This window comes from Aquarana catesbeiana, linkage group LG08, assembly GCF_042186555.1.
Source record: "Aquarana catesbeiana isolate 2022-GZ linkage group LG08, ASM4218655v1, whole genome shotgun sequence".
NCBI lineage: Eukaryota > Metazoa > Chordata > Amphibia > Anura > Ranidae > Aquarana > Aquarana catesbeiana.
The window spans coordinates 21,857,910-21,882,406 of NC_133331.1; the positions used below are offsets into that span (position 1 = coordinate 21,857,910).

At 46.8% G+C, this 24,497-nt stretch overlaps 1 protein-coding gene across 1 annotated transcript in view; it reads right to left on the reverse strand.

Moving 5' to 3' along the window:
* LOC141105632 (alpha-2-macroglobulin-like protein 1) overlaps positions 1-24,497 on the reverse strand; it is a 351,206-nt gene that overhangs the window by 191,364 nt on the left and 135,345 nt on the right. The window contains exon 13 of the mRNA XM_073595595.1: positions 15,782-15,848. Coding sequence (XP_073451696.1) covers positions 15,782-15,848 — 67 coding nt within the window. The remainder of the gene's footprint in view (positions 1-15,781; positions 15,849-24,497) is intronic.

Sequence of the window (24,497 nt, forward strand, 5' to 3'; positions counted from 1 at the left end):
TGGTTGTTTTTTTCTGTTGGATGGATTTTCGGATGTTGTCGATTTTGTCGATGAAGAAATTCGATAACTCATTACAGAATTCTTGAGTATCGTTTGCTGGGGGCTCTAAGCAGGACGGGTTCATTGACTGGGCAACTATTTTAAAAAATTCCCGCGGCTGGTTTATGGCAGTTGAGATGATATTCGAAAAATGTTCTTTTTTGGCTGTGAAGATTGCTTTGTGGTATTTCACCGTGAGTACTTTGTAGTTTGTATGGTTTTCCTTGGTAGGATTCCTTCTCCACGCTCTTTCAGCTCTTCTTCGTTCCTGCTTGAGTAGGGTGAGAGTGCCATTAAACCATCTTGAGTTTTTTTTGTGGATGAGTGTTCTGCGTTTTGGCGCTACTGAGTCTGCTGTTTGTAGTAGTACCTTGTTTAGGGAGTTGAGTGTTTGTTCCGTTGAGAGGTTTGAGTTTAGCGATTGTATTTTGTTTGATAATGTGGTTTTGAAGAGTTCAGAGTGCAGCCTCTTCTGAGATCTGTTCCAGTGTGTTGTTGCATGTTTATGTTTTTGGAGGGTGGTGTTAAAGGTGATTTTAAATTTGATAGCGTGGTGGTCCGTCCATGGTAGTGGTGTGTTGTCGAATATGTTGATGTCCATATTCTGTTGGAAGATGAGGTCTAGAGTGTGTCCTGAGCCATGCGTAGGAGTATTTATCAGCTGTTGAAGACCTAGTTCTTCCAGTTGGTTGATGCAGGCGGTCGCAATAGGGTCTTGGGTAGAGTTTGCCCAAAGGTTGAAGTCTCCAAGTACCAGAAGGTTTTTGGTTTTCAGGGTGTGCATTGAAATAAGTTCAGTGAGTGGTGTAGGGAGATTGGTCTTTGGTGCTGGTGGTCTGTAGCATAGTATTATGTGAATGGTGTCTTGGGGTGTTGTTTGAAGATGCAGGGGGAGCGTATCCATGAAAGGCACTGAGTTCTGTGAAGTTGGTTTGGTGAAGGCAAGGTGCGATTTGAAGATCACTGCTAGGCCTCCTCCTTTTTTTCCTATTCTATGCTCGATTAGGATGCTGTAGTTCTCCGGTACCAATTCAGTTAGGATGGTATTGCAGTCGGATGTTAGCCAGCTTTCCGTAATGAAGAGGCAATCAATGTTGTTTTCGATGATGAAGTCGTGGATTTCCAGTCTGTGCTTGACTGCAGATCTGGTGTTGATCAGGGCACATGCTAGCTGTTGTAGTTGGATTGGTGTCTCCCTGTTATTGATGGTTGCTTGTAGATTGGTCCTTAGTAATTTTTCTTTTTTTAGTCTTTTTTGAGTGGCGGTTGGTAGAGTTGAACCGGTGTTTCTTGGCCTATGGAGGGCCTCCGCTGTGTACTAGAAAATGCACATGGTGAGGGCAAAAAGAAGATGGAGGAGATGGATAGCTACCTACCACCCTCATGTTGATCCAGAGGAAGGCGAAAAAACCCCTAGCTGAGCTGGCCAATTGCTCCAGCAGAGGAAAAATTCCTTCCTGACCCCCCGAGGGGTGATCGGATCCAAGGACCCTGGATCAACAGTGGACATCAAAAGTGGACATTTAAATTCAATTAAGAGTGGAGGAGAGTTAAACTCTGAAGTTTCTGTGTAAGCCTGGTTGGCTCAGGGGCTGGTGGTGGTGGTTAGGGGAACGTAATTACCCTCCTGGCAGTGGTAGATACCTCAGTTATGATTTACCTCATGTGTTCGGTTGGATTCTCAGAGCCTGGAACATGGAAGACATAGGTGTATGTGAGAAGGTGGGCATTAGGGTGTAAGCAGGTGCTTCCAATGGGTTCTTTTTTTTATAATGCTGACTTAAGTTTCTCTGGGTCAAGTCTGCTTTATTTCTGTTACAATGTTGTTGTGTGCACTCTGGCCGTGGGTTGACCTGCCAGGTGGATGGGTCCAAAGCAGTGGCGGCCCATTCATAAGGAGCGCAAGGGAGCCACCCCCCCTAATCAATGCACCCAGCCCCTAATCTACATGCAGGGTGCTGGACGCATGGCAAATTAATATTCGCTATTGTCTTCCTGATTTTCCTCCTGGCCAATCAGGAAGCGGGTCTTAAGAGAGGAGAAGCGACCGTATTGGCCGCCAAGAAGTAAGCCGCAGAGGAGGAGGAAAAGCAGGAAGGAGCCGAAGCTGCCTGCAACCTTGATGGGGTAAGTGTGGGGCTGGTGGGCGGAGCGATGGGGGGATCGACCAACCAACCAGTTGGGGGGGTGGCAGGTGGTTTGTTTGCCGCCCCCACAAACAAATGGAGCACCAGCTGCCACTGTCCAATAGAAAGGTATTAACCTTGCTGACCAAGTTTTCCTAGCAAAACCCTGGGATCCAAATGACTCCTACATGTCATTCCATATACATAGGGGCTCCGTTGCTGGAACACTGCCAAAATGTAGGCTACTGGACTGAGTCCACCCTGGACTGCTTTAAGGACTTTGCTGCTACTAGGGTATAATTACCCAATGGGCACTAGAGCACCTTTGTACAGGATTATGTGAGAAGTTGCTTTACAAGAACTGTTCCTGTATGTTTGCATTTATTTAGTAAAAACTGTTCGTATTTCTCTAAATACCAGGTCTGAAGTCTCTCTAAGTGATGAATTGCATGCCATAGCCAAAGAACAAGGCTTGCATCAAGAAGAGTTAGTGAAAGGAGATAGAGTACATTTAGTCCAGTAGAGAGATTCTGTTAAGTATGGGTTATATGGCCGTTCCTAGGGACAACCATACTTGTATCATTGCTTAACCACTTCCCGCCCGGCCTATAGCGGATTGACGGCCGGGCGGTGGTTCAGTTATCCTGACTGGGTGTCATATGACGTCCTTCAGGATAACATGCCACCGCGCGCCCACAGGGGCGCGCATCGCGGCGATCGGTGGATCGGTGTGTCAGTCTGACACACCGATCCACCGATCTTGGTAAAGAGCCTCCGGCGGAGGCTCTTTACCACGTGATCAGCCGTGTCCAATCACGGCTGATCACGCTGTCAATGGGAAGAGCCGTTGATCGGCTCTTCCTCACTCGCGTCTGACAGACGCAAGTAGAGGACAGCCGATCGGCGGCTCTCCTGGCAGGGGGGGTCTGCGCTGATTGTTTATCAGCGCAGCCCCCCCCGCAGATCACCACACTGGACCACCAGGGATCGCCACTAGGACCACCAGGGAATTGAAACATGTGGATGGCCAGGTATGTACCCCATGGCCATCCACATGTGCCCAGTCAGTGCCAAATCTGTGCCAATCAGTGCCCACAAATGGGCACTGATTGGCACAATTATGTTGCAGTGATGCCCAGCAATGCCACACTTAGGGGCATCACTGCCATCAATCAGAATCATCAGTGCCACCCATCAGTGTCCATCGGTGCCACCTGTCAGTGCCCATCTGTGCCCATCTGTGCCCACCTATCAGTGCCCATCCGTGCCCATCTGTGCCAACTATCAGTGCCACCCATAACTACCCATCAACGCCACCTACGAGTGCCCATCAATGCCACCTACGAGTGCCCATCAGTGCCGCCTATCAGTGCCCATCGGTGCCACCTATCAGTGCCCATCAGTGCCACCTACCAGTGCCACCTATCAGTGCCCATTAGTGCCACCTATCAGTGCGCATCAGTGCCGCCTATCAGTGCCCATCATCAGTGCCCGTCAGTGCCACCTCATCAGTGCCACCTCATTGGTGCCACCTCATCGGTGCCCATCAGTGCCGCTGTATCAGTGCCCGTCAGTGCAGCCATATCAGTGCCCGTCATTGAAGAAGAAAACGTACTCATTTACAAAAAATTTTAACAGAAACAAAGAAAAACGTGTTTTTTTTCAAAATTTTCTCTTTTTTTATTTGTTGCGCAAAAAATAAAAACCGCAGAGGTGATCAAATACCACCAAAAGAAAGCTCTATTTGTGGGAACAAAATTATAAAAAATTTGTTTGGGTACAGTGTAGCATGACCGCGCAATTGTCATTCAAATTGTGACAGCGCTGAAAGCTGAAAATTGGGCTGGGCGGGAAGGTGTCTAAGTGCCTGGTATTGAAGTGGTTAAAGCAGGCAACCATCCAGGAAGTAGGTGATGTAGCATAGGGTGTTGTTCTTATCCCCTTTACTAGTATTTGGTTCCCCACATACTAAGATCAGACCTGAGGCACAGCATACTTAGGGATCTAGCATGGGAATCATGGAAGAGATGTAGTAGGGTTCCTGAGAGAGAGAGAGAGAGAAAGCAAGCACATATTTACAGAATGATGTTCATGTCCTGTCTCCATTGGTAACTGGACATTTCACTGCTGATTTTGCATGACCACAAAATCCTGCCTAGAACCTAGGCAATTAGCGAGTGAAGCTCTTAGTGTCTGCCACTAGGGTGTCTAAGCCCTGCCCATCAGGGGGTTAAAGGACTGGTGGCCACTAAGATGAGAGAGAGTGTGAAAGCTTGCATCTGTGCACATGGACAAGATATGGGCCATGGCCAACCAGTTGCCTGAATTTCTGTTTGTTAGGAAAGTTGCTAAGCTGCATGTGCTGGTCATGTGCTGCGCAGTGCATTGCTGGCTGATGATTGGCCAAGCATGCACTATGACCTGCATGCTTGGCCAATCACAGTGCTGTGTGTACAGAGAGCCGTAATTGGCCAAAGCCAAGGAGGCTTTGGCCAATTATGGCTCAGGGGGTTTAGTACACGCCTCACACTATATAAGGCCACCTGCACGTCGGCCCTGTGTAGTGTGGTCCGGCGTTGAGAGAGAGATAGAGAGAGAGAGACAGTGTCATTTGATTTAAGTTAGATAGAGTAGGCAGGTCGAGTCAGTTAGCTGCACTTACAGTGTATTGTGTATATATATGCATCCCAGGTGTTGTGTGTATATATATATATATATATATATATATATATATATATATATATATATATATATATATATACTGTATTCAGTTTAGCTAGATACTGTTCTTCTCTTCCTAATATACTGACAGGCAGTCAGGTGTTTTTACAGTATTTCCAGTTACTGTACTGTGTACCCTGCACAGTTGCACCTACAGTATAGCTACCTGAAGCCAGGTGCTTGTGTAGGCTCTTGAAGTATTTCCAGTTACTGTACTGTGTACCCTGCACAGTTGCACCTACAGTATAGCTACCTGCAGCCAGGTGCTTGTGTAGGCTCTTTGGAGTATTCCCAGTTACTGTACTGTGTACCCTGCACAGTTGCACCTACAGTATAGCTACCTGAAGACAAGTGCAGGTGTTCTCATACTAATAATTCTACAGGCAGGCAGTTGATTCTGCTAGCTGCAGTATAATCGGTATATATATACATCACAGTTTTGTGCAGCTACATCTCACTGCAGGCCAATAGTATGTCTGGAAGGCCAACAAGGAGAGGCAGAAAGTCACAAGTCAATAAAAGAGGGCAAGCAGGCTCTTTGTCTAGAGGCAACAGTGCTGGTCGTGGACACAGTGCATCCTCATCAGCACGGGCCGTGGGACACGCTTGGCCTTTTTTTCGGCAGCTGGCCATGTTAAGCCGCAACATGCGGAAGACTTGATCGAGTGGATTACCAAGCCATCCTCATCCTCCTCATCCTCTCTCACCCAGGCTCAGGGTACTTTGTCTGGCAAAGCAGCTGCCAATGCGGCCTCTTCCCTCGGCTCAATGGCATCAGTCACTCCTTCCCTAGCCCCACCATGTCCTCCTGAGGAGTCCCTCGAACTGTTTGACCACATTGTTGGGTACATGCTCCAGGAGGATGCCTGAAGGCTCCAAAGATGGTACTCAGCTAGAGGAAGGCAGTAACGTGAGCCCAGACAGAGGGGGTGCCCAAGAAGGACAGCAATCTTACAGTCATGTTCCCCCTGCTGCAGCATACTGCCAGGTTTGCTCCAGTGATGAGGAGGGAGGGGATGATGAGGTCACTGACTCCACGTGGCTGCCTGATAAGAGAAAGGAGGAGGAGGCACATCACTAATGAGGCAGGATGCCCTCCAGGGGCCAGCCTAGTGGCAGCACACTGACTGCATCACACCGCAGAGCCCTGCATGTGCGCTGCTGTCTCTGCGCGTTATTCCAAAAGTTCTTTGGTGTGGGCCTTTTTTGAGACGAGTGCATCAGATCGCACCGCTGCTATTTGGAACATATGTCTCAAGCGTATCTCGCGTGGCCAAAACATCTCCTGCTTGGGCACCACATGCTTGACCAGACATATGTTGACCTGCCATGCAGTTCGTTGGCAAACGTACCTAAAAGACCCAGACCAAAGAACAAAGAGGACCTCTCCTTGCTCCTCATCAGCTGGGGTCTCCAACCCCACTATACCTTCAGTCCTCTCTGAGACCTGCACTGAGAGGAATGAGGGTGTAGAATTAGGTGTGTCACAGCCAAGTACCTGCGGGCAATCTGCTATCGGTACACCGACGTCAGATTGTACCAGGCAAATTTCCCTGCCCCAGCTGCTGCACCGCAGAAAGAAGTTCACTCCCAGCCATCCACATGCCCAGCGGTTGAATGCTAGCTTGGCAAAATTGCTAGCACTTCAACTGCTACCTTTTCAGTTGGTAGACTCTGCCCCCTTCCGTGAGTTTGTGAAATGTATGGTACCTCAGTGGCAGGTTCCCAAATGCCACTTTTTCTCACTGAAGACGATTCCAGCTCTCTACCGGCATGTGGAAGGCAATATCTTGGCCTCGCTGGACAGGGCGGTCAGCAGTAAGGTGTATATTACCGCTGACTCATGGTCCAGCAGGCATGGACAGGGACGTTACCTAAGTTTCATTGGGTGACTCTGCTGGCAGCTGGGAAGGATGCAGGACAAGGTGCAGTAGTGTTGGAGGTTGTTCCGCCACCACGCCTCCAATATGCCACTACTGGTGATTCTGACACACCTCTCTCCTCCACTCCCTCCTCTTCTTTTTCCTCCATGGCCTCTTCCTGTGCTTTGTCCTTGGAACCAGTGGTGCTCCGTAGGCGTTCAAGGGGCTACGCAAGTATGCAGGCCAAAAGATGCCATGCGGTGCTTGAGCTGGTGTGCTTGGGGGACAGGAGCCACACTGGGGCAGAGATTATGTCAGCTCTGCAGGGGCAGGTTCAGAGTTGGTTGACGCCACGCCAACTTAAGCCAGGAATGGTGGTTTGCGACAATAGCACCAACCTCCTCTCCGCCCTCCGACATGGACAACTGACCCATGTGCCCTGTTTGGCTCACGTCTTTAACTTGGTGGTGCAGCGGTTCTTGGGCAGGTACCCGGGCTTACAGGATGTCCTGAGGCAGGCCATGAAAGTCTGTGTGCATTTCCACCGGTCATATAATGCCAGTGCTCTGCTGGCTGACCTCCAAAAGGAATTTAACCTGCCCAAGAACCGCCTAATCTGTGACATGCCCACCAGCTGGAACTCAACGTTGGCCATGCTGCAGCGGCTGCACACGCAGCAGAGGGCCATCAATGAGTACCTGTGCGACTATGGCACCAGGACAGGGTCAGGGGAGCTTTTTTTTCCCCACGCCAGTGGGCCATGATCAGGGATGCATGCACTGTCCTGTCACCATTTGAGGAGGTCACGAGGATGGTGAGCAGTGACAGTGCATGCATCAGTGACACTGTCCCCCTTGTCCACCTGTTGAAGCACACGCTGCGTGGAATAATGGACAGGGCACTTGAGGCAGAACAGAGGCAGGAAGAGGAGGATTTCCTTAGCTCTCAAGGTCCCCTTTATCCAGACAGCGTTCCTGCGTGCCCGCCGATCACACAGGAAGAGGACAAGGAGGAGGAGGAGGATTGTGTCAGCATGGAGGTGGAGCATGGCACTCAGCATCAGCAGCAGTCTTTAAGGGATCACTTACAGTTCCAAGAAACCCATGGACTTGTACGTGGCTGGGAGGAGGTGGCTGCGGATCATGTCGTCCTTAGTGACCCAGAGGACTCCGGACCGAATGCCTCAGCAAACCTACGCTGCATGGCCTCCCTGATCCTGCAAAGCCTGCGGAAGGATCCTCGTATTCGTGGTATCAAGGAGAGGGATCGTTACTGGCTTGCAACCCTCCTTGATCCAGGTTACAAGAGTAAGGTTGCAGACCTTATCTTGCTGCCGCAGAGGGAGCAGAGAATGAAACTTCTTCGGGAAGCCTTGAAGGTCTGTGCAACGCGTTCCCAGAGACTGGGAGGTTACAAACAACGTGTTGCCGAGGCTTTGGTCAGTCAAAGAAGGAGCGGTGGAGAAGGTGGCCATCTGACCGATGCGTTCAGACAATTTTTTAATCCGCAGCCCTAAGGTATGATCGGTTCCAGCAATCATCACCAGCGTCTGTTTTACATGGTGCAGGAATACCTAGGGGCAAGATCTGACTTGGACACCTTTCTCACCGAAAATCCTCTGGGTTACTGGGTCTTGAGGATGGATCACTGGCCAGAGCTTGCACAGTATGCAATTGAGCTACTGGCCTGTCCTGCATCCAGCGTTCTTTCGGAACGCACATTCAGTGCTGCTGGTGGCTTTGTAACCGATCACAGGGTGCGCCTGTTCACCGACTCGGTCGATCGACTGACCTTCATAAAAATGAATCAGTCTTAGATCACCACCAGATACCAAGCACCTGATGCTGATGTAACCGAATAAATTTTTTTGAAATGTCAGATCCCTTCAAGACTGCCTATACTGATGCTGAGTGACTATCCTGTTATGCTGAGTGACTATCCTCTTCCTCCTCAATGATCATGCTGATTAGGGATGAGCTTCGAGTTCGAGTCGAACTCATGTTCGACTCGAACATTGGCTGTTCGCAAGTTCACCGAACAGCGAACAATTTGGGGTGTTCGCGGCAAATTCGAATGCCGCGGAACACCCTTTAAAAGTCTATGGGAGAAATCAAAAGTGCTAATTTTAAAGGCTAATATGCAAGTTATTGTCATAAAAAGTGTTTGGGGACCTGGGTCCTGCCCCAGGGGACATGGATCAATGCAAAAAAAAGTTTTAAAAACGGCCGTTTTTTCAGGAGCAGTGATTTTAATAATACTTAAAGTCAATCAATAAAAGTGTAATATCCCTTTAAATTTCGTACCTGGGGGGTGTCTATAGTGTGCCTGTAAAGGGGCGCATGTTTCCTGTGTTTAGAACAGTCTGACAGCAAAATGACATTTTGAAGGAAAAAACTCATTTAAAACTACCCGCGGCTATTGCATTGCCGACAATACACATAGAAGTTCATTGATAAAAACGGCATGGGAATTCCCCAAAGGGGAACCCCGAACCAAAATAAAAAAAAAAAAATGACGTGGGGGTCCCCCTAAATTCCATACCAGGCCCTTCAGGTCTGGTATGGATATTAAGGGGAACCCCGGCCAAAATTAAAAAAAAAAAATGACGTGGGGTTCCCCCTAAATTCCATACCAGACCCTTCAGGTCTGGTATGGATTTTAAGGGGAACCCCGCGCCAAAAAAAAAAAAAAAAAAACGGCGTGGGGTCCCCCCAAAAATCCATACCAGACCCTTATCCGAGCACGCAACCTGGCAGGCCGCAGGAAAAGAGGGGGGGACAAGAGTGCGGCCCCCCCTCCCTCCTGAACCGTACCAGGCCACATGCCCTCAACATTGGGAGGGTGCTTTGGGGTAGCCCCCCAAAACACCTTGTCCCCATGTTGATGAGGACAAGGGCCTCATCCCCACAACCCTGGCCGGTGGTTGTGGGGGTCTGCGGGCGGGGGGCTTATCGGAATCTGGAAGCCCCCTTTAACAAGGTGACCCCCAGATCCCGGCCCCCCCCCTGTGTGAAATGGTAAGGGGGTACATAAGTACCCCTACCATTTCACGAAAAAAGTGTCAAAAATGTTAAAAATGAGGAGACAGTTTTTGACAATTCCTTTATTTAAATGCTTCTTCTTTCTTCTATCTTGCTTCATCTTCTGGTTCTTCTGGCTCTTCTGGTTCTTCTGGTTCTTCCTCCGGCGTTCTCGTCCAGCATCTCCTCCGCGGCGTCTTCTGTCTTCTTCTCCTCGGGCCGCTCCGCACCCATGGCATGGGGGGGAGGCTCCCGCTCTTCTCTTCTTCTCTTCTTCTTTTCTTCTTTTCTTCTCTTCTTCTCTTCTTCTTCATTTTCTTCTCCGGGCCGCTCCACAATCCATGCTGGCATGGAGGGAGGCTCCCGCTGTGTGACGGCGCTCCTCGTCTGACAGTTCTTAAATAACGGGGGGGCGGGGCCACCCGGTGACCCCGCCCCCCTCTGACGCACGGTGACTTGACGGGACTTCCCTGTGGCATTCCCCGTGACGTCACAGGGAAGTCCCGTCAAGTCACCGTGCGTCAGAGGGGGGCGGGGTCACCGGGTGGCCCCGCCCCCCCCGTTATTTAAGAACTGTCAGACGAGGAGCGCCGTCACACAGCGGGAGCCTCCCTCCATGCCAGCATGGATTGCGGAGCGGCCCGGAGAAGAAAATGAAGAAGAAGAGAAGAAGAGAAGAAAAGAAGAAAAGAAGAAAAGAAGAAGAGAAGAAGAGAAGAGCGGGAGCCTCCCCCCCATGCCATGGGTGCGGAGCGGCCCGAGGAGAAGAAGACAGAAGACGCCGCGGAGGAGATGCTGGACGAGAACGCCGGAGGAAGAACCAGAAGAACCAGAAGAGCCAGAAGAACCAGAAGATGAAGCAAGATAGAAGAAAGAAGAAGCATTTAAATAAAGGAATTGTCAAAAACTGTCTCTTGTCATTTTTAACATTTTTGACACTTTTTTCGTGAAATGGTAGGGGTACTTATGTACCCCCTTACCATTTCACACAGGGGGGGGGCCGGGATCTGGGGGTCACCTTGTTAAAGGGGGCTTCCAGATTCCGATAAGCCCCCCGCCCGCAGACCCCCACAACCACCGGCCAGGGTTGTGGGGATGAGGCCCTTGTCCTCATCAACATGGGGACAAGGTGTTTTGGGGGGCTACCCCAAAGCACCCTCCCAATGTTGAGGGCATGTGGCCTGGTATGGTTCAGGAGGGAGGGGGGGCCGCACTCTTGTCCCCCCCTCTTTTCCTGCGGCCTGCCAGGTTGCGTGCTCGGATAAGGGTCTGGTATGGATTTTTGGGGGGACCCCACGCCGTTTTTTTTTTTTTTTTTGGCGCGGGGTTCCCCTTAAAATCCATACCAGACCTGAAGGGTCTGGTATGGAATTTAGGGGGAACCCCACGTCATTTTTTTTTTTAAATTTTGGCCGGGGTTCCCCTTAATATCCATACCAGACCTGAAGGGCCTGGTATGGAATTTAGGGGGACCCCCACGTCATTTTTTTTTTTAAATTTTGGTTCGGGGTTCCCCTTTGGGGAATTCCCATGCCGTTTTTATCAATGAACTTCTATGTGTATTGTCGGCAATGCAATAGCCGCGGGTAGTTTTAAATGAGTTTTTTCCTTCAAAATGTCATTTTGCTGTCAGACTGTTCTAAACACAGGAAACATGCGCCCCTTTACAGGCACACTATAGACACCCCCCAGGTACGAAATTTAAAGGGATATTACACTTTTATTGTTTGACTTTAAGCATTATTAAAATCACTGCTCCTGAAAAAACGGCCGTTTTTAAAACTTTTTTTTGCATTGATCCATGTCCCCTGGGGCAGGACCCAGGTCCCCAAACACTTTTTATGACAATAACTTGCATATAAGCCTTGAAAATTAGCACTTTTGATTATTCATGTTCGTGTCCCATAGACTTTAACGGTGTTCGCATGTTCGAACGAACTTTTTTCCTGTTCGCATGTTCTGGTGCGAACCGAACAGGGGGGTGTTCGGCTCATCCCTAATGCTGATAGCCTGTAAGAATATTTTTGTTTCTGGGCGCCTCCACCAGTGGCTAAGGCCCAATTTTTCAGCCCCTGTTTAACAGGGGCGTGTAATTACAGTTTTTGATGCAATTCTTTGCAGCAGGGCTCGTTCCTGCTCTCCAACTAGAGTATCTGTGAGGGGTTGCAGTGTTGTGGCACCAGCACCAGTGCCTAAGGCCCAATTTTTCAGCCCCTGTTTAACAGGGGCGTGTAATTACAATTTTTGATGCAATTCTTTGCAGCAGGGCTCGTTCCTAGAGTATCTGTGAGGGGTTGCAGTGTTGTGGCACCAGCACCAGTGCCTAAGGCCCAATTTTTCTGCCCCTGTTCAACAGGTGCATGTAATTACAATTCTTGATCTAATATTTCACAGCAGGGCCCATTCCAGTGCCCACCAAGAGTAACTGTGAGGACTTACAGTGTTAAGGCACCAGCACCACCACCACCAATGGCCCAAATTTTCTGCCCCTGTTCAACAGGTGCATGTAATTACAATTCTTGATCTAATATTTGACAGCAGGGCCCGTTCCAGCGCCCACCAAGAGTAACTGTGAGGACTTACAGTGTTGTGGCACCACCACCATCACCAAAGGCCCAAATTTTCTGACCCTGTTCAACAGGGGCATGTAATTACAATTCTTGATCTAATATTTCACAGCAGGGCCCTGTGAGGGCTTACAGTGTTGTGGCAACACCAACACCTAAGTCCACAATTTCTGCAGAGTATAGAGGGCAGCCCCTACTTTTAAACATCCAACTTACAAAAGACTCCTACTTGCAAACGGAAGGAGACAACAGGAAGTGAGATGAAATCTACCCCTAGGAAGGGAAATTCTCTCCTGTAAGAGTTAATATGGGAAAAACGTTTCTCCTTTCCACTGATGCTTTATCACCAATCCTTGTTTCACTAAAAACCCCAAATTTTCTAAAAACATTTGTCATTGTGAAAGAAAGTGAGGTGAAATCTTCTGAAGAGGAGCAAAGATAGCAAAACAAATGTCACAGGGGTGATAACCCTTCCCTATGTTTTCCAAAAAGCTTAAAAATAGATTTTTTGGCTGGAGCTACACTTTAAAAATGTACCAGTTCAAAATTACAAACAGATTCTACTTAAGAACAAACCTACAGTCCCTGTCTTGTTTGCACTGCCTGTATACTGCTGTTCAGAGTATATAGGGCTTGGGGGCCCCACGCCTTTCCTTTTTTTAATTTGGGTGCGGGGTTCCCCTTAATATCAATACAAGACCCAAAGGGCCTGGTAATGGACTGGGGGGGGGTACCCATGCCGTTTGTCTCACTGATTTTCATCCATATTGTCGGGACCCGACATTACATTAAAGCTGCAAACAGTTTTAATTGACTTTTATTCCTTTAAAAATGTCATTTTGTGCAGGGACTGTTCAAAGCACGGGAAACACGCGCCACTTTACAGGCATACTATAGACACCCCCCCAAGTACGATATTTAAAGGAATATTTCACTTTTTTTTTTCACTTTAAGCATCATTAAAATCACTGCTCCCGAAAAAACGTTGGTTTTTAAAACTTTTTTTTGCATTGATACATGTCCCCTGGGGCAGGACCCGGGTCCCCAAACCCTTTTTAGGACAATACCATGCAAATTAGCCTTTAAATTTAGCACTTTTGATTTTGAACGTTCGAATACTATAGATTTAAATGGGGTTCTAACGTTCGTGCAAATTTTCGGTCCGTTCGCAGGTTCTGGGGCGAACCGAACCAGGGGGTGTTCGACTCATCCCTACACACCAGGTACAGCTCTCTTACACAGAAGTCATAGTGTTGTTTGTGTAGCACCCTCCTAGGTAGGTGCTTAGAAGAGAGTGTAGTTTTTGGTCTTTCTGCTTACCAGGAAGATTGCCAGGTAAACGTAGAGTGCTCTCTGCCTACCAGGGAGCAGGATCTATTGGTTAGGTCTGCTCAGTGTGCTCCGGTGCAGCTCAGCTTGTCTGAATGTCCCACACTGGTCAAATAGGGAGGCATATTGGACAGTGGGAGGGGACCTGACAAGTGAGGGCACAGGCATTGTTACATCCCTGGCTATTGGCAAAGAAGAGTGCTGCTATGCATGCTGGGATACTATATAAATGCCAAGAGCACATGTGCTCTGGGTCTTTTAGCTGGAGAGCGGCTGCCCCTCCTCTGTAGGTGTTGCCATGCGGCCTTGGGTATTCAACCTGAAGTCAGAGAGGAGCTGAACCCAGAGGTCCTGCAGAGCTGACTGGAAGGGGGGGATCAGGAAGGATCTGATTCTGCCTACTGTGAGTACAGATCTGTGTCTTTGGTCCTGTCCTGTGAGGGCAACCCCTTCAGCTAGCAGAGTCAGCGGACGGGTGTCAGTCAAGGTGATGCTAGAGATTATCCTGAAGATAAAAGTAGTTGCATCAAGTCTGCTGCTAGTGAGAGCATAAAGACTTAATTCCTTCATATATGTGGCTGTATGGTAAAAGCAGTGTGTCTGCTTCCACAAGTAATCCGGTAAGGCCAAGTGAGAGTTGTCCTTATCTACTGTGAGCAATTCAAGTTGGAGTATCCCACTAATCCCTTCTCCCACCCAAGTTCCACATTAAATATCAAAACCACAAATACCCTGGACTGTTTATTGAGTAACGAGCAAACGGGAGTAAGGGGGGAATAAGTGAAAAACTCCTAGCAACTGGCTGCAGGTAATCAGAGGGAGGCCTAAGAAGTTAACACACAGCAAGCCCACGGGGACAGTGCTACATTTGCAACAGCACTGTCCATCCCTCCTCTTTCCTTGGCCAATTGCAGAGTGCTTAGCATTCTGTGAACATATTCACTAAATGCAAAGCTTTCAGCAAAAAGGGAAAAGAAGAGCAGATAATGTGGCTGCTGTGCAAAAGAACTGTAGCTCTCTTCTTAGAGTGCTGAAGTATATAGCGAAAGCTGTACTTTCTGTGCTTAGTGAACCAGTAAATAGACACTGCCGAAAAATTTGTTTGGTTTTTGTTACATTTGTTTTTTCATTTTTTTAGTTTTTCGGGTCATTCGTTATGATCGAAATTCGTAAAATCATAAATTCATAAAGTTGAAAATTTGTAGATTCGGAAATTCGAAAATTCGTAAATTCATAAATTCGAAAATCTGAAAATTTGAAAATCTGAAAATTAGAAATTCCGAAAATAAAAAATAAAATCCGAAAATACGGAAACATGATAATTCTAACTAACTAACTAACTAACTAAGTAACTAACTAACAATAACTAACTATTAAATTATAGGTATTGGAATTTCCTTTCAAATTTGTCTGTTAGTGAACGTAACGAATAGGAATTTATTCGAATAGGAATTTATTATCCTATTTTTTTACGGATTATCCAAAATAAGGAATGCCGCATCTAAACAAATGAAACTGAACTAATTAATAATAATAATACAACATTTTTTTAATTATTATTCTTATTTCTTCTTATTATTAATTCATTACATTGCATTTGTTTAGATACGGCGTTCGTTATTTTGGACAATTCGTAACTTCGGAAAAATTCATATTCGTTATGTTCACTAACAGCCAAATTTGAAAGGAAATTCCAATACCTATAATTTAATAGTTTAGTTAAGTTATTATTAGTTAGTTATTTCAGATTTTCGGGTTTTGGAATTTCAGAATTTTTTAATTTTTGAATTTATAAATTTACAAATTTATGAAATTTTGAATTTACGAGTTTTTGAATATTAAAATTTACGAATATTCGGAAAAATTTGTTAAGGGGGTTTTCGTTGATTCGAATATTTCTGAATTAATGAATTTGGCAAAATTCATAAAAAAACGAATTTGGAATGAAACAAATTGCACATGTCTACCAGTAAATTGTAAACAAAAGAGAGAGAGCTCCAGAAGTTGGCATACACCACCTTGCACGTAACTCCTTGTCTACCCACAGATTTTAAATGTGTCTTATTTTCTGGAGTTCTTCTTTAAACATTTAATTTTTTTCTGACAAAATTCTTTACCTTCACTTCCCTCGGAAATTGGTATTGGCAATAATCCAGACTGCTGAATTGTTTCTTTAGAAGAAACCTGAAAATGAATAAAAGGAGCTGAAGTTAAATTCTGCAGATATCAGTGAGAACAGTGGCATCCATATGGGGTGCAGGGGCGCCACCTAATCCATGCGCCCGGATCCTAATATACATGCAGGGTGCTGGACGCATGGATTCCAATTGTTTTTTTTTTTTTCTAGAAGCACGTGATTAGAGTCTCAGGTTCTAATTGGCTTAAAACAAGGGTGGGTTCAGGGCACAGAGCACTGCGCCCTGAGCCCACCCAGTTGTGTAACAATAGCAAATTATTTTTTCGCTATTGTCTTCCTGATTCTCCTCCTGGCCAATCAGGAAACAGGTCCTAAAACCCGATTGGTCTAGAGGAGAAGCAATCCTACTGGCCATCGAGGAGGAGACGCAGAGTGAAGCTGCCACCCCCTGCCTGGTGGAAGCGCTGCCTGCGACCTAGATGGCGGTAAGTGGGGGCTTGTGACCGACCGGTCCAACCGACTGACCAACCCCCCCCCAAAAAAAAATTCTTTATCATACATCACGGAACACAGAGCAGCCTACTTACTATGTGGGTTATACGCTACCTATAGGTGAATGGACACTGGCACACCCAAAGACAGGAAGTCCCCCTCCATATAACTTCTCCCATACAGGAAGTACCTCAGTTTTTTTCATCACTTGCCTGTAATGCTCCTCTGTTGAGGGCTTGACCCTGGGATCCAGCTCATTGGTTACATGACTAAACCAAAGATTGTCCTGACAGTCAGTCATGACATGGCCCACCGTGATGGGTGAAGATTGGGTCTGGCTGTATTTTCCAGCAGTATCCTGCGGCGGGAATGGTAAGTCAAAGAAGATCCTAAGGAACACATATGGTTCACTTATGGACTTCTTCTGAGCATACAATGCCTTGCCTGTTTTTTACCACTAGAGGGTGTAATTGTAACATACCTGGTGTTTAACATTACCATGCTTCCCCTGCTGTGTGCTCAGTGTCTGGCAGCGCTCTTGTGGAACAGTGTTGCCCCCTTACTCCGCTCTGTCATGGCTGCCAAAAGGGCTTTGGGATTGCCGCCTCTGAAACTCTGCAGTCAGCATTTCCCTGGTTATACACCCCCCCGAGCATCCCGTTTGCAGGACTGTTCATTCGTGCGTGGGAATAGCTCTGTTTAAAAAAAGCTATCCAAGGACGCGGGGGGCGTGGCTTGGTGCGGCCAGCGTGCACGTGGAAACGAACGGCGCAGGCGCAAGGCTTACTGCCTATAAAGTTTTTTACTCTGGAAAGAGTCTGGTGGCTGACGGAGGGACACAGAGCATACGAGGGCATGTAAGCACTGTATGGGTGTTGGTTACAGGCATTTTTAAAGGCACGTCTACTCAGCATCAGGCTGAGCAGTGATAGCGGTATATTTCCATTGCTGGACTATAAATAGCTCAGGAGTAGATGCATATTGTAAGTACCTTTGCCTTATGTGCTTAGGACTATGTCTTCCTGAAAGAGAGGTGGTAAAAATACAGAATGGAGGAGCGCAAGGGCGCCGCGGTCGGGGTCTGAGGATCCTAGTCACGCTTCCACAGTTCTATCCTCCCCTAAAAGACCAGAAGCAACTGGCCAGTCTGAGTGATTCAGGCTCTCAAGCATAGTAGCCACTTCCAATATTTCAGCCTCTGCATACGTCACCAAGGACGATTTGGCTTCAGCATTAGCTGGTTTGGAAGGAAAAATAGCCGATATGTTCACGTCTTCCTCCCAGTCTGGGAAAAAACGCGATAGGTCACCTTCTCCTCCGCCTGACCTTCCAGTGTTGGAGCAGGAATGGGCAGATGATGTTGAGATACCATTGGGTGACCGGGAAGAAAGGCAGGCGGATGACTCCTCCTCTGAGGATTCAGTCTCAATGGGGGAGTCACTTCTCGGCCTTGCAATCTCAGAAGTTGCTAGTTCAATCCCTTACGGAATTTGTCCGTTCTGGATACAAGTTGCCCCCAGCACAGGTAGCTGAGACCCCCTTTTCCTCTTTGGGTTCTTTAAAGCCTCCACAGGGTCCACATGCATTTCCTGTACACCCATTGCTGGAGCGGCTGATATATGCTGACTGGGATCACCCAGATAGGCATTTTCTTCCTCCTAGAAGATTTTCTCTTCTTTATCCTATGCAGGAAAAGTTCACTAAGAAGTGGAGTTTGCCAGCAGTAGATGCTGCTATCTCTTCTGTGAATAAGAGTCTAACTTGTCCAGTGGACAATGTCGAGGTTTTTGAGGATCCAGCCGATAAGAAGCTGGAATCTTTGCTCAAAGGCTCGTTTGCTGTAGCGGGTGCAGCAACACAGCCTGCAGTAGCAGTGATAGGCATTTGTCAATCCCTAAAAGACCATCTCAAGCAGGTTATTAAAGGTGTCCCGACTCAAGGGAAAATGGCCCGTGAGTTAGCTGAGCTACCTAGGGCCTTATGTTTTGCGGTTGATGCTCTTAAAGATTCTATTCATCAGATGTCACGCCTTGCTCTCTTATCAGTCTATATGCATAGAATTCTCTGGTTGAAGCATTGGTCAGCTGAATTGCCATGCAAAAAGCTATTGGCAGGTTCTCCCTTTCATTGGGAATGGTTGTTCGGGGATTATTTGGATAAATAAATCCAGAAAATTTCGGGTGGTAAGAGTGTCCTTTTACCAGTTAAAAGAAGGAGTACACGTCCTTCATTTAAAAGTTCTTCTTCCCCGGTACCAGCTTTGACAGCCTCCAGGCAGTCACGCTGTCAGGTTCAAGAGGTAGGCCTCATGGCCAAGCACAAGGCCAGAAGAAGCCCTGGGGGCAGAAGCCTGCAAAGCAGAGTCCCAAGGCCTCTTTATGAAGCGGTGCCCTCACTCACTCGAGTGGGGGGAAGGCTTCTGCAGTTTTCAGGGGCTTGGCAGGAAGAGATCCAAGACAGATGGGTCATCTCCACCTTATCTCTAGGGTACAAACTGGAGTTTCGAGAGTTTCCATCTCTTCGTTTTCTAAGGTCGAACGTTCCCAAGGACCTACTCAAAAGGAGGTCTTTGTTCCTGGGGCTAGGCCGACTGACATCTCAGGGTGTAATCATAGAGATTCCCCCAGAAGAGCAGGTCATGGGGTTTTATTCAAATCTCTTTATGGTGCCAAAACCGAATGGAGATGTCAGACCCATTCTAGATCTCAAGGATCTAAATCAGTTCCTAACCATCCGCTCCTTTCACATGGAGTCAATGCGGTCAGTCATGTCCACCCTGTGGGGAGGAGAATAAAGGCGCATATCTGCATGTGCCAATTTTTCCCACTCACCAGAAGTTTCTGCGTTTCACGGTAGAACAGTGCCAGATTCAGTTTGTGGCCTTGCCCTTTGGGTTAGCCACCGCTCCCCGGGTGTTTACAAAAGTTCTGGCCCCGGTCCTAGCAAGACTAAGGGGCCAGGGTATAGCAATAATGGCATACCTAGACGACCTGCTGCTGATAGATCAGTTAGTTGCATGGCTAGACCAGAGTGTGTCCAACACGGTCAAGTACTGGGATCACCTAGGTTGGACTCTCAACCTAGAGAAGTCAGCCTCAAGGCCCATACACACGATAGGACTTTTTGACAACAAACATGCAAATTAGCTGTTTTAAGGCAACATCCTGCCGTGTGTACGCTCCATCGGACAAACTTTTTCGGTTTTCATCAGACAAATGTTGGCTGTGCAAACAGACAAACTTTCTGGCAACAAAATCCTATGGTGCAAAATCCTATCGTGTGTACACAAGTCCATAGGACTTTAGTCCAAAGTACAAACACGCATGCTCAGAACCAATGGAAAAGATCAGACAACAATACAGAAGTTGACCAAAGGGTGGTGATAAAGAGCAGAAAAACCACGTGATTTGGTGAAAGTTGGGTGAAAAAGTCCTGCAATGTGTATGCTTAATTAGTTTACGGCCGGCGCCCTTTGTACAAAAATCCACGGGAAAGTTTGTACAAAGTTTGATCGTGTGTATGAGGCTTTACGGCCAGTAAGGAGGCTGGAGTACTTGGGTCTAGTTACAGCCCAAGAAAGAGTATTTTTGCCTCAGACAAAAGTCATGGCTATAAGAGATCTGGTCCATGTGGTCAAAACAAAGAAGGATCCTTCCATTCACCTTTGCATGAGGTTGTTAGGGAAGATGGGGGCTTCTTTTGAAGCGGTTCCCTAAGCCCAGTTTCATTCAAGACTGTTGTAAAACAGTATTCTGTCTGCTTGGAACAAGAAAATCCAAGCCTTGGATTACCCAATGTATCTGGCCCCAAGGGTGCGCCAGAGTCTCAGCTGGTGGTTGATAGCCAGAAATTTGCAGAAGGGGAAATCCTTCATGCCAGTAACCTGGAAGGTTGTAACAGCGGATTCCAGCCTCTTGGACTGGGGAGCGGTTCTGGAGGAGACCACTGTCCAGGGGAAGTGGTCAGAGTCTGAAAAAGCCTTGCCCATCAAAATTCTAGAGATTTGGACGGCGCGTCTGGCCCGATTGGCCTGGACTTTCAGATTACAAGGTTGTCCCGTCGGGATACAATCTGACAGTGCCACAGCAGTGGCTTATATCAACCACCAAGGGGGCACCAGAAGTCACGCAGCCCAGAGGGAAGTGAACCATATTCTGACTTGGGCAGAGAAGCATGTACCTTGCCTATCTGCAGTCTTCATTCCAGGGGTAGAGAATTGGCAGGCGGATTTCTTAAGCCACCCACAATTGTTCCCGAGAGAATGGTCTCTCCATCCTGAAATTTTTTCAGCCATTTTCCAAAAATGGGGCTGGACAGAGGTAGATGAGAATGATCCCATACAGGGGTTATTACTTCCACTGGGTAAGGGATATTCACTGATGTCCCTACTAGAGACAAAAACCTTTCAAAAAGATAAGAAATTCATGACAGGTGAGCTATTCAGTAAGGTATGGCTAGCAATAAAAAAGATTACTAACATTACAGGTTATACTTCCTATACACCAATATGGAATAACGCAAATTATGAGGAAGTGCAGAGATTGGAGGGATTTGGGCTTTGGCAAACTCAGGGGCTGAGACATGTGGAACAACTGTTTTGGAACGATAAGATAAAATCATTTGCGCAAATATCTGAGGAATTCGGGATTCCAAGACAGAGGTTCTTTCAGTATCTCCAGCTTAGACATGCTTTTCATGTCCAGGCCCGTATATCTGTATTTAAGCTTAATGTCTCTAAAATAACAATATTGTTGAAGAAAAGGGATCAAAAGAAGGGACTTATCTCTGAAATATATGAGATATTGCAGTGTAAATTTAAGGAAACTATAGTGGTACCGGCCAGGTCGCAGTAGGAACGAGACCTGGGAGCACTGACTGACGCTCAGTGGTCGGAGGTCTTGTCTGCGATCCCAAAGGTATCTCTGTCAGCTACTCAAAAATTAACACAACTTTTTATTACACATAGATCATACTACACCCCCGAAAAACTATTTAAATGGAAACGCAGGGAATCCCCCTTATGCCCCCGATGCAGTGGTGCACCGGCTAATCTAATACACATGTTGTGGAAATGCCCCAAACTCCATCGTTACTGGCAGGATATAATTAAAAACATAAATAGCGCATTGGGTATAGAAATTTCACTAGATCCAAATTTATGTTTATTAAATATAGTGGAGGAACCAAATATTTCAAAACATACCCATACCGCAATGACGAGAGGTTTGTTTCAGGCACGAAAGCTAATTGCTCAGAAGTGGATATCTAAATACCCCCCAACGGTCGAAGAATGGAGAACACAAATAAAAGAAGCCATGATAAAGGAGGAATTTATTTATACACATAGAGGGAGCCAAGATAAATTTGACGCCATCTGGAAAAGCTGGGTAGAGGCCTGGGACAATGAAAATAAAAGATGAATCAATATGGGAGAGGGACAATGTTGGGTCTGGGTAGAGGATGGGAGGATGGGGGGGGGGGGCTTTTGGGGTCGCGGGGGGGGGGAGAGATACAGCAGGGGGAGGAAATCTATTTTTGTTGTCGTTGGGTTTTGCCCCCTTCTTTTTTAGTTTTTTTTATTTATTTATTTATTTTATTTTTTTGGGGCGGGTGAATGTTAGAAGCAAGATTATGTATCTGGAATAAAATGTATGGAGAAATGTATAACTTGTACTGCTATGAAAAGAATAAAAAAAGTACTGAATTAAAAAAAAATGGGGCACCCCTGACATAGATCTATTGGCGTCCAGGTTCAACATAAAGTTGGACAACTTTGTGTCAAGGACAAGGGATTCACTCGCATGCGGAACAGATGCATTCGTAACCCCTTGGGATCAGTTTTCACTGATTTATGCATTCCCCCTAGTTCAGCTGCTACCGCGGCTTTTACGCAGGATCAAAGAGGAAGGGAAGCCAGTAATACTGGTAGCCCTGGCATGGCCCAGAAGATCCTGGTATGCAGAGATCGTAAGGCTGGCAGTTGGGAAACCATGGACTCTACTGTCCCGTCCTGACTTGCTTTCACAAGGACCAGTGTTCCATCCTGCCTTACAGTCGCTAAATTTAATGGTTTGACTATTGTATCCCACATATTAAAGAGTCAGGGGCTTTCAGGTTCAGTGATAACTACCCTGATTAATGCAAGGAAGCCGGCTTCCAGGACCATTTATTATAGGGTCTGGAGGTCCTATGTTTCCTGGTGTTAAACCAAAGGATGGCATCCTCGGAAATATGTCATAGGAAGAATTCTTGCCTTCCTACAGTTTGGGGTAGAAATGAAGCTAGCCTTGAGTACAATCAAGGGTCAGATCTCGGCCTTGTCAGTGTTTTTTCAAAGGCCGCTTGATTTGCATTCTGTGATCAGGGCCTTTATACAAGGGGTAACTAGTATAACTCCGCCAGTTAGGTCACCCTTGTTCCCATGGGATTTGAATCTAGTTTTGTCGGCATTACAGAGACAGCCCTTTGAGCCGATACGCCATATTCCCTTGATCCTTTTGACAAGGAAGTTGTTTTTTTTGGTGGCAGTAACCTCGGCAAGGAGAGTATCAGAATTGGCAGCTTTCTCTTGTAAAGAGCCATACTTAATTATTCATAAGGATAAGGTGGTGTTGCGTCCTCAACCAACCTTTCTGCCTAAGGTAGTGTCCAGTTTTCACCTGAACCAAGATGTCTCCCTGCCTTCCTTTTTTCCAGATCCTCATTCTCCAGAGGAAAAATTGTTACATTCTCTCGATGTACTGAGAGCTGTCAGGGTCTATCTGAAGGTGGGTGACAGCTCAGATACAGCAAACTGATGTTTTGTTTGTGCTGCCAGAAAGGCCCAGGAAAGGGCAGGCAGCGTCAAAATCAACTATTTCAAAGTGGATTTGTCAGGTTATAATTCAGGCTTATGGTTTGAAAAGAAGGGTTCCGCCTTTTCAAGGTAGAGCACACTCTACCAGAGCAGTGAGTGCTTCATGGGCTATGTATCACCAAGCCTCTATGACTCAGATTTGCAAGGCCGCAACTTGGTCGTCAGTCCATACATTTACAAAATGTTATCACAAGGCGGCAAGAGGATGCCGCTTTTGGGCGCAGTGTACTGCAGGCAGCAGCATAGGTCCTCACGTCTGATGGCGGCCTGCTTTTATTTGTGTCTCCCTCCCCGCAGTGGCATTGCTTTGGGACATCCCACATAGTAATTACTATGACTGCTCCGTGTCCCGTGATGTACGATATAGAAAATAGCTTACCTGTAAAATCCTTTTCATGGAGTACATCACGGGACACAGAGGTCCCTCCCCTCTTATTGGGATATATATATTGCTTTGCTACAAAAACTGAAGTACTTCCTGTATGGGAGGGGTTATATAGAGGGGGAATTCCTGTCTTTGGGTGTGCCAGTGTCCATTCACCTATATGTGGCGTATAACCCACATAGTAATTACTATGGCTGCTCTGTGTCCTGTGATGTACTCCAAGAAAAGGATTTTACAGGTAAACTGTTATAAAAATCCTATTATAGCACCAGCCGCCACTGAGTGAAAAGAGCTGATTGGAGGGAAGGGAAAAGCCCCCTTTAAAGAGCACACAGGAACAGAACTGAGGCTGTAAATCACAGGCTGTGTGCTGGAGCTCCCTCCCTCTTGTCACCTGTTCTCTTAGGAAAACATGTCAGAAGTGACTTATACAAATAGCAGAGGAATGAGGCAGCAGAGGGAAATAACACTCAGTGCTCTGGAGTGGACTGAGACAAGTACGCAATATAGAGGGGTGTGCTTTGTTCATATTTCATGTCTGAGATTTACAACCACTTTAATTATTATTATTATTATACAGAATTTATATAGCGCAGCTCTTTACAACATTAGGGCACACAATATAGTTACAATACAATTCAATACAAGAGGAATCAGAGGGCCCTGCTTTTTAGAGCTTCCAATCTAGCAGGGAGGGTCAAGTGATACAAAAGGTAATAACTGTGGGGGATGATCTGATGAATAAAAAAGTGCAGTTGTTAGGGGGAGGAAAGGCTTCTCTGAAGAGAAAAGTTTTCAGGGATCTCCTAAAAGTGGATAGATTTGGAGACAGTCTGACAGATTGAGGTAGGGAATTCCAGAGGATGGGAGAGGCTCAGGAGAAGTCCTGGAGGTAATGAAGGAGCTAGAGAGCAGGAGGTCTTGGGAGGAATGATGAGAATAATTAGGTTGGTATTTTGAGAC